Raw genomic sequence first — 11,329 nt, forward strand, 5'->3', positions numbered from 1 at the left:
GGTGTTTGGGACCCGACCGCGCACCCGGGGTTACCCCTCGAGGTGCTTTTGGGTAGGACGGTGTTACCGACTGTAGCTCGATGGTTCGTGCTGGACGCACGAGAGACGATAGACAATTTTATACAGGTTCGGGCCGCTTAGAGAGGCGTAACACCCTACTTCCTGGTATGGATCTTTATGTGGTGGGTTACAGGGGAACTCTCTAGTATGGAGGATGCTAGAGAATTGAGTAGATGGCTAATGAGTGACCCGTCTTTTGATGGGATGCCCCCTAGGCCTTATATACTCTACCGTGGGGCGTAACATGCGGATATGATAACAACGTGCACCTAAATAATAGTGAACTGACTGAACTTATCTTCCTGTAATCATGTCAATTTATCCTCATTTAGTTCCAACGTCTGAGGCCGCTGCACGGGAGAATCAGATCAATGTTGCGGATAATGCTTAAACCCAATGAGCCGTCTGGGCTCGAGTCTATCCAGTCTTGCATCAATCCATTCCTCCAGCGGTTCCTCCCCTGGCCCACGAAGGGATGGCCTTGCGAAATAATGGGCCCAAAGTCTTTCGCGAGGCCTTCTAACCTTCTAGTGGACCCGGGGGATATCTGTCCCCCACAGACCCCTCTTGATATTACGGCTATCTAGCCTACTAACCCAGTCAATTATCAATCTCTAAGCACCTTTTGACCGGTAAAACAAAAACCTATTGTTATACCTTTGCCTTGAGCATTCAATTCCATCTCCTTAAATGATAAACAATGGGCATCCATAAGTGTATCCAACCATGATACCTTTTACCATTTGTCCATAGCATGAAGTTCCTCCACCATCATCATCAAGCCACTTCATCAATAGCCCAGATCAACACATGGCTTGATAAGTCTATAATGATATGATCCACTCCATGTTATCACATGACCTTTTTGGTTTATCAATCTCGACATAGCTTGCTCTTCACCGTTGCTTATGTCCATCGGTGCTAAGTCCTTGCTCTTGCTTCACCGCCACGCGGTCCCTCACACATGAGACTTTGACTTGCCCTTCACACTAGCCACTTGGTCCATCGAAGCCAAGCCATATCTCTTGATCTTCTCCATATAGCCACATGACACCATGTCATGTCTTCATATGCAATGAGCTCCTTTATCACACTAGTTGAGCATCTCAATATCAGCAAGCCACATCACCACCATGGCTTAAATAACTCAAACTAGTGTACCTGTGGACTAATCACCTGTGTATCTCAACATAAACACTTATTAGTCCATATAAGTTGTCAATCAATTACCAAAACCAAACAGGGTCTCACATCCGTCCACGTGTGCGTAGAATGTGTGATAGTTGCACATAACGGCTAACATTGTGTTAGGGGCTAAAATAGAAGTGGAGCTCATGTGTGAGGGCTCTCTTGGCCATTCCTAACACACATTGAGCTCATTTGTGATCCTCTAACTCAAACTCTCACACTCGTTGCTTGAGATTGCATTCTTGTGAGTGATTGAGAGCTTCTAGTGCGTTTGCATCCATTGTGATATTTTGAGGCACTAGGTGTACACCGGGCAAGCGTCATTGTCTTATTACTCTTGGAGGTTGCCATCTCCTTGACAGCTCGTGTGTTGTCTCCATCGAGCTCTCCATGAAGATTGTGGAGGAGTTGCGGTGTTGATTGTGAGGGGTTCGCGCCTACCTCATCGGAGCGGCAAAGGCGATGATAGTGGAATCGAGGTATTGAGTGAATTCTTGTCCACTTGGCTCAAAGATCAAGCCGAGTTTTGATAGAAAAGCAAGTGAGAGCTTGAATTCCACCTCAACGTCGATTAGGGGTGATCGACAAATCACCGATACCACGGAATAAATTTTGGCATCATTCTCTCAATCTTATTACTTTGCAAGTGTTTAGTAATTTGTGTGTTGTCTATCATTTGTAATATTGTCATAAATACCTTCTAGCATCAATACCTTCTAGCGTCAAGTATGGGTCGATATCCTAGTGGTCAGCATTTAGGGAAGGGCGTACTTCTAGTTTCTACTAAGATGCGCTCAAGGATCATAATGTAGGAGACTGCCTTCTAGGCTCACATAAGAGGGACCACTACTCTCCAGGCCCCATGGCCAAGGGACCAGCCTTGCTCTTGGCCAGAGAAGAGCCCCAACACTAAGTAGGTTTGTAAAAGGGTAATCTCTAAGGTAAGTCTTTAGAACCACATACTCCCTTTGTCCCATAATATGAGGCATAACCACTTTTTATTCATGTCCCATAATATAAGGCGTGCTCTCTCTATACATATGTACATTGATGCACTAGTACTAGTGTTGATAGAGAGAATTAAATACATTTCATGTATTTGAACCAAAGGCAGTTATGCCATATATACTAGGATAGAGGGAGTACCATGTTGTACAAACATAAGCCCTCATGGCCCCTCATGCCTAGGGATGGCAATTCTTCTCGTGGACATGGGTATCTGTGGGTTTTGTACCTGATGGGCACGAATATGCGTATAGAATCCCACCCGCGGGGTAAGGATACATGTAAGAGTTCTCGCCCACGGGTATTGGTTGGGCATAACCTTTCGCCCACCGGTAAAACCCGCTACCCGTTTAATTTGGCAACTGGTGTCCATCCATACACATACTACCTTCCGTAAACTCCTAGGCAGCACACTTGACCTAAGTCCCCAAGACCACAACCCTGTTACCCCATCAGTCACTGGTAACCTGTGTGGCCGTGTCACTATGTGTTACAATGTGTATCAGTGTGTGGAGTTGGCGTGTGGACGTGTGGATTGCGGTATTTATATTTATCTGTGATTGTGTCAAATGGTGTTTGTTGTTGGGTAACGGGTTGCCCGATATCCGTGGATATCTGGCGGATACGGGCACAAGCGAGGAATTTTACCCGCAACCTCTCGCGGGTACGAATACGAAGTAGAGGCACAAATATCATGCTAGACGGGTAATTGACCTACCCACATCGTACTCGTCCCGCTGCCATCCCTACTCATGCCCTAAGGCACCTAACAACATAAACCTCGAGTAGGGCTAGGCATAAAAATGAAAACCAAACCCTGGAAACAAAAAACTAGAACCAGAACAAAAAACACTAAACTGAAAAAATCAAAGTATTCTTTGGTTACCATTCTTCAAAAACCAAACTAGATTTTAGTTTTCAATTTTTAGTTCGGTTTACACCCAACTAACTGAACTTCAGCTATTATTTGTTTTGAATAAAGTGTGTGTTCTTTACTTTGAACATTTGTGGCATTTATTGCTTGTAAGTTGAGCCTTAATATGGCATTGAACTTATTTTTCTTGAATTATGTGTAATTATTGCTGGTATATTTTTTGTAATGTTGGACATGAGTCATATAAAAATAGATATTACTCTTTTGTTCTGCAGTAATGTGGGCACATGAGTCATGTTTTGTTTTTTCGGTTAAATCGAAAACCGAACCGAACTTTTTGGTTAACCGAGGGGTTGGTTTTTCATTTTCTACACAATATTTTGTTTGCCATTATTCAAAAACTAAACTTGAAAAACAAAAAATCGGTTAAACAAATGCTCAGGCCTACCCTCGAGGCCCTCACACTTGAAGCTCCTAAAGGTAAAATCCCCAGAGGCCTTCATGTTTCGAAGCACATAATAGTATAAGCCCCCATGCCCCTCATTTTCTAGGGCACCAGATAGTATAAGCCTCAGGCTCCCTCACACCTTGAGGCACCTAACGATATAAGCCTATAGGATTCCCCGCACCCAAGGCACCTAACATTTTAAAGTCATTGGCCTCCCCTGTGTCCAGGGCACCTAATAGTGTAAGCCCATGGAGCCCCTCGTGTCCTTGGGCATCTGACAATTTAAGCCCATGACCCATCATGACTTGGTGCACTTAACAGTGTAAGGCCTCAGGTGTTTCTCATGCCCTAGGTACCTAACGATATAAGCCCTCAGAATCCCACATGCCATAGGGTAGTGTGGAGCGTGCTTAGTGCAGGATCGTCCCCCAAACACATGCTACATGTGGTTTCTTAGGGACCCGTAGAGGAGTTAAGGATAGGCTGACATCCCAGCCCCATCTTAGGGATAAATTATGTGGCGAGCCCACCGGGGATAGTACGACCCAGGTCATGGGCCCTACATCTAAAAGACCTAAAAGTGGTCCCATAACTATATCTTAATGGATAATTCTCGAGTACAACACATTAAATTTTTAGTGGGCAATATTAAGGGACTAACTCAGCGTGTAGACATGCAACGTAGGTCCTAGGACACTTGAGACCACTACATGGTGCATGTGTAAGTCCTGTAACCACACAAACACGTGTATGATGTACAGAGAAATATAATAAACTACAAGGAACTATACTGGCAACCAATCACCCCAAATTAGTTGGCTAGGACCCCGCTATTCAGTGGTGTAGGTTATCATACCTACCCCGAAAGAAGGTGTGGACATCGCTTTGGGAAGGAACAACTATAATAGAATTTCAAATCAAATATGAGCACAATATTACAGGCACACCTCCGCATGTGCATGGGGGCATGTATACCCAAAGCTATTGTACAAGCATAGTTTAGTGTTTACAACCATATATGATTAGGTAATCTTGCGTACTACTAGACTGGAAAATCCTCATGGTTGTCATTAAATAGTACAAAGGTTCTGACATATGATAAAGGGTACTAGAAACATTACTAGGATTCATTAAGACCCCATCCTTATTTTGGGTAGAACTATGACTACATGACTCCATAGGAATGATTACGCCAATGCATGCCTGTTGTAGGTCTCATGGTTGCAAGCCTAAGGCAGGACAAAGGCTATTGACCCAACGACAAGTAGAGACCATATATGGTATACACATATAAAACTATCGCTCTTTTAGACTATAAAAGGGGGTGGTAGAGCAACATTCAATTGAAGCTCAACTGGAGGCTGAACATTCCACAAGTAATTACACCAAGATCCACCAAACCCAAGCCAAGGGAGTTCAATTTAATCTGGCCATGGCATCAATAGTTAGAGTTATTATATCTTGTCTCACCCACTTCCTCAACAAGGAGGCACTGTAGCTCACTGTACTAGAGCTTGTAACCTTGTGAATCAACCATATATAATAGCTTGTGATTAGTAAGATGATGTAGGGTATCACTAATAATTGTCGTATGTCCTCATGTGTTCTTTTATCGCACTCATCAGAAAATTTGGATAAATCTGATATCCTAGTCCCTTTGTGGGTACGAGATGGCGTCAAATCAGTGGTCATATGGTTTCCGATATGAATATGCCATGCAAGACATACTGATCCTGAATTTATCTTGGAATAATTTGGCTATTTATTCCCGAATTTTATCCATGGTAGTCGGTGGTATAGGACCGGATCTCGAGATGTTAGGCTCATGTGGGTGGGCATTGTTATGTCGGTATTTCATATGAGGATAATATGTGTGTGGTGGTGTGAATCCCTCTAACTCCTTATGTGTCGGGCGATACTTGGCCCTAGGTGTGGGAATGCTTCGACTTTGGTGGTCCGAAGGTGGAGAAAGATAGTGGTGTTGTGGTATATAATGTGGCTAAGTGTTGTGCATATTGCATCAATCTGAGTGTTGTACATTGGACAGTCTAGGTCACCAGATGGTTCGGTGAGATGTTAGACAGTCCGCGATGGGTTACCGGGCGATCCGACCGTGGTCAAGGGTGTTGTCATATAGCACAGGGGTTGTGGGGGCAGTGGTTGCCCTTGGTACGAGTTCATCGATATACCATACAATGGTTGGGATTGAGAAGGCTCATTTGTTGCCGATGTGTTTGGTGAGATTGCCTCAACTATGACATCGTGAGATGGAAAATTAGGAACAATGGATTTTTCGAATGCGCGTGCAAGTCTCTTGAGTGACTGTTCCATCTTATCATTTTGTAAATCTACATATTGTCTAAGAGATCGTATGTCATCACATTTACTTATAGTGGTGGTTGTAGGCGAAGGTAGGAGGGACTCCAGGCTGATCTCTGCTTGCTTGGTGATCTTCTAGTGTTGATCTACCGTGAAGTGTGATAGAAATCTCTCCTTCTCTTCACGATCCTGGTTTATGAGATCTTCAAATTCCTGCTGCTCGTTGGTCGACAAACTCTCCATAAATGGTCTAAGGATATTGTCTGGAGAGACTGTGGTGTGATCTTTGGGACCGACCATCGTGGTCGCTCTAATATATCTTAAACACATTCGTCCCCAGTGGAGTCAACAAAAAGTATGTCGTAAACTCCTAGGCAGGCGTCCTTTTGGGCCAAATACTAACGAACCCTAGGGCCTTCATGTGTCATGTGGTACTTTGGTGTCGGCTATGCAAGGTACCGGTCGATCCACGGTTGGGCACCGAATTGTCCATGATAGGGCACCAGACGGTCCGAGGTAGGTTACCGGACCATCCACGGTGGCACAAATAACTCCGCTCTTCTCTATAGGTGCGCGGACCGTCTACATGTAGGCGGTGGACTGTCCGCGATGGCGTAGAGGGCTTTGTATAGAATCTAGATCTCGCCTTCTGGGAGGGACCCCGTCGGGAAGGAGAGATCGTAAGGTTGCTTCAGGATCAGAAGTCCACCCAAAGCATCACTATACGACATAGAGCCGAAGAGAGATGATGATTAAGATTGATGAACTACAACTAGAGCTAAGACATGAAGATAATTAATATAGATAGATTAATTCAATTGGATTATATATATTCTCAATCGGTCGTATCCTTTCATATTTATAGGAGAGAATGTCTAGACTTATCGTAGAAATAAGGAATATCTTGCAACAAATCAGGACTCCGGTTCGAACCGATCTAATCTCGGACGTTTCAGACTTACCCATGGACCGTCCTCCAGTGCTATCAAATTTATTGTTCAGCACACCTGCCTTTCTATTCATATCTTTTATTTTAAATCAACTATAAATAAATCTATGGTATAAATACATTTTCCTCTCATCCGTATAACCTGTACACCTACCTTCGCTTCATTTCGATGTGCCAAGAGCCGAAAAAAAACCCTCCAAACCAGTACCCCTCGCTGCTCAACGGCTCAACCCGAAGTACAATTTCATTGACTAGTGCGACCTAGAAGATACGGGCCCATTTTCAGCGAGGAGCCGGGAACCGGAGTGGCGCCCCTTCCTTCCCACGTCCCACTCGGCCATTCCCCCACCCAATCTCTTGTTCAAATCAATCAACTGCCTCTCTCACTCGCCTCTAACCTCTTTGCGCAAAAAACCCCACTCCGGCAGCTCAAAACCCCAATCTTCCCCGGCCTCCCCACCCAACCCTAGCACCAGAACACCCGATGCGGCATCTGAAGCGCGGCCGTGGCGGCTTTGACCCCGGCGACGCGGTGGTTCTCGACGTCGTGGGGCTAGGGGAGTTCGCGCGGTTGTCCCTCCCTGAGCCCCCGCCCGACGAGCTTGGGCTATCCGCCGCCTACGACGACGCTTCAGGCCGCATTATGGTTTCTATCTGCGGTGACGCTGTCTCTGCCTCCCCCGCCGACCTCGCGGTCGCCCTCGGGCTGCCGCTGGGCCCGGTCGGCCTCCTCGCGGGATGGGATGCGGCTGTGTTCTCCACGGCGGAGGCGATCGGAGCCGTGAGAAGGTTTGTCTGCGATCGCGTGCTGCTGGGATGGGGAGAGAGCGGCTTTACGGTGTCGATGGAGGTCGCTGCCGCGTTAAGGTTGGTAGAGGAAGGCAAGGCGTACGAGGTCGACTGGGCTGGCTTGATTTGGGCAACGGTGAAGAGGGAGGTAGTAGCTGGCACGACACGGCGATACGCACCGTACCTCCTCCATCTGATGGTGCGCCAAAGGCCGGAGCGTTTCGTTGAGGGTAATGGGAGCTTGGCGCTTGAGAAGGGGTTGAAAGGTCAGGTATTGCAGCAATGCCAGTTGGAGGACGAAGAAGAAACCTCTTTGGTTTTTTGGGGCACCCAAAACTTTGGTGACTTAGAGGAAATGCCAATTTTTGGCAGCCAAAACATAAGTTTTTTCCCTCAACCGCAGGAGGTGGGGGGCAATTGCAGTTACCAAACTATTTCACGTTTCCAAGCCCTCATGCAACGGATCCAAGGTTATGTGTCTGACATGGAGAGTAAATACCTGGATAAGGAAAAGACTTGCAGGGACACTCAACATGAGGTGGAGTGCATTAAGAATATGGTGATGGAAAAGGATCAACAAATTGAAGCTACTGTCAATGCTATACGACAGGAACTTTTAGAAAGGAGTGTTGTAATGCGAACATTGGAAGCAGACAAGGATCAATTGAGCCGCAGTGTTCAACAATACGATAAGTTACTCAAGAAGTCTTTAGCTAAATTTCAGGAGTATATGAATATGGTAACACGTGGGGAAGGTGTTGACTCGTATTTGGAGAATCTTGGTTTAACTGGTGGGCAGAATCTCACTTGGGTGTGCCAAATGCGTTATCAGTGCCAGATGACTAGGATTCAGGAAACATGCGATTCAAATTCTTTGAAGCTTCTCGAGAATATTACAGAAATGGACAGGAGCATTGCAAGCCTCAATCGTGAAGTGGAAGGGCTAAAGAATTGTAGATCAATTCCAGACCTCAACAATGGCAAGCCTCATACATGAACTATCATTACCTACAATTTTGGTAAATGCTAAATTACATGATTCAACTCATGCACATTCTCTGCAGGTGTGGAAGACGATGGTGAGGGCAAAGCATCCCTAGCCATGACATTGGGTGCATCTTGGACAGGTGAAGGAGATCATGTTAGCAACACCACACAAGTGAGTTGAGGTCTTTCTGCTCATGTTTGTTCAGGGGACATTAGGGGTTTACACTTGGAGTTGACAGGTTCATACTGATAATTGGCCCTTTGATGTGAAGTCTGAGATTTTTGGAGACAATTGCTCTATCTGCTAGATTTCTAGTCTCTCTCTAGGACAGAAATGACTGTCACTCTTACTCGACATTCTTCCCCACAGAACCTTTTTTTTCTCAAACACGGAGGAGGGATGTGTATCATTGTATTAAAGAGAAAAAGAACGGTTCTGTACAACACAACCCCCTTATCTCACTAGAGAAATAGGGCTTGCCATAAAAACTTAAAAACACATTTTTGAATGCAAGAAACTAAGAAACACGTTCACCTGATACAAATACCGCACGCTGGACTAATCAAGTTAGTCTTAGCCCCTGGTCTATACAATTCCTGAAACTTTCTAGCTCCAGCCAGGGGCCATAATCTCGATTCCTCTGTGAAATACTGATTAGTTTTCCATGAGAGAGAGGTAGGTGCCATCAAAGACACTTTATTCCTGCGAATCCACAAGGTCCAAGCATATAAAATACAGCACTGTTAAATCCCTTCTTGCTTGTCTGGTCAATCCTTCGACTAGCTTTCCTCCAACAATCTGTGAAGCTCAGTTCATAGTGCCTTGGTGCAGCTCGTTCCAGCCCAAGGGGAGGTAATATCCCATGCCAGAACTGTCATGCAAAAACACAAGTGGTGAGACCGATTCTTCTCCTTGATCACAAAGTAAACATTTCTCAGGATAAGGAAAGCCATGTCGTACTATCAGATCTGCTGTCCAACACTTGTCCTGAACTGCTCTCAGCACTTCTTTTCTTTGTGCTCTGAAGTCTGAATAATCTGTTATACCTATTTATGACAACTTGGGTCTTTTGGGACAATGGGAGCAATTTGGTTCACGTCGAGACAATGGCAATTGGTCAATATACTACAGGTGCAACTAAATCTGAAAATATCTTTGGCCATTTATGATTTAGGATATTCTTGATCTGTTTTTCTGACACAACATGCATTTGCATTGCTTGGAATTTGCTACAAAACTACTTGTAGTATTGTTAGAAAGAAAGCCTTACGGTCCATCCAATGCATGGAACTTTTTTCTAGCTTACTGCTATGAAGCTTCATTGCGATTTCTTTTTTCAAAAGCACTTTGGCATTGCATAAAACATGGCATTGCGCTGCAGGGAGGAAAACAGCTTGTTGGTTTGGTAGGAAAGCCTGATAAAAGGAACGACATCAGGGAGAGCATGGATCTCGATGGAGTTCGGTCAGGGGCGAAGCTCCGCAAATGAAGCATGCCATGACGGTGCAGCCTCGCAGGGCCCAAGATATTTGGTTAATGGTTGATCTTGTGCCAGTATCATGCAAAAGTGCTGATAAGGCTGCACCAGTGTTTTGTCATGTGGACCTAACGTAGTGGTATTATTATACAAGGTTATCCTAACTTAGTAGCGTGTGTAACCAGTGGCAGTGATGGTGCTATGGTTGGACATGAATAAGAAGTTTCTGCAACATGCTATCTACCTCTCTTTAGCTCTGTTTAGTATTGACAAGCAATGCGTCCTAGGCACCTGGCATTGCCATCTATATTGGTGAAATATACTTTATCATATGAGTGGAAGCAGGAATGCACTAGCTTTGTTCTTTTGGCTTAGCTCAAATGTTCTTTGTGATGAGATCATGTTGACGGAAATAGGGAAAGAGGCAAGCGGTTGGGAGTGATCCTAACTTGGAATGCTGCCTGATCATGTTGGCGGCTACAAAGTCTGTTTGGATTATGGGTTTTTCAATGTTTGAACCATGGTGTGGATTCTCTGTTTTCTGTGAGAAATGTTATCTTATCGGTTTGCAGAACTGCAGGTTTTGTTTTCAGCTCTTGGTGATGGGCGAGCAACCTTGACTTTGAGAGATAGGTCTAGTCGTCCTAGAGCAGTCCAGTTGTGATATAGGCGTGTGTCCACTGCTCTTTTTTTTATGTGAATTTGAGTCCGTGGCTGAATGTACGGTGTTTTACTGGTGGTCACTGTATACAGTACAGTGACTGTTTACCAGCAGTTTTTATGACAAGAACGGCAGCAATGAGCAATGTGTTATTGACAGAAAGAAGGTATTGCAACCACTGGATATGTCCATCTAGGGGCTATCTGACGAACATGTTCCCTCCATTTTTTTTTGAACAAAAGTCAGGATGTCTGCCAAAATTTATTGATAAGAAGAATAACAAGAGGGTTTAAGTCTGACCGAAGCACCAGGCAGGTCTGTGATGTTCAGACTATTTTTGTGCTGACCAGCAATTGGCAGTCCAATCGTACTGGATGCTGAAGCCTGGAGTGTACCCTTGTAGGTTGGATATTCTGCAGGTCCACTTTAGGTTCTGTCGTTATGCGCGTGCGCAATATGTATTCGCGCGCAAGGGAGTGCAGCCCAGAAGGCAGAAGCGATGAGGTGTGAGATGCACTGGGCGTCCACCTCTGTCTGGTTGCAGAAGCTTTTGGGAACTGAATGGCTTAAG

General features: G+C 45.0%; 1 protein-coding gene across 1 annotated transcript; it reads left to right on the forward strand.

Annotated features, from left to right (window-relative positions):
- Positions 1 to 7,145: 7,145 nt before the first annotated feature.
- Positions 7,146 to 10,471, forward strand: LOC100277732 (uncharacterized). Its single transcript, NM_001151225.2, has 3 exons — positions 7,146 to 8,612; positions 8,697 to 8,791; positions 10,002 to 10,471. The coding sequence occupies exons 1-3, from the start codon at positions 7,328 to 7,330 to the stop codon at positions 10,107 to 10,109; spliced, it is 1,488 nt and encodes a 495-aa protein (NP_001144697.2). The 5' UTR covers positions 7,146 to 7,327; the 3' UTR covers positions 10,110 to 10,471.
- The last annotated feature ends 858 nt before the right edge of the window (positions 10,472 to 11,329 follow it).

Source organism: Zea mays, chromosome 3 (assembly GCF_902167145.1).
Source record: "Zea mays cultivar B73 chromosome 3, Zm-B73-REFERENCE-NAM-5.0, whole genome shotgun sequence".
Classification (NCBI taxonomy): domain Eukaryota; kingdom Viridiplantae; phylum Streptophyta; class Magnoliopsida; order Poales; family Poaceae; genus Zea; species Zea mays.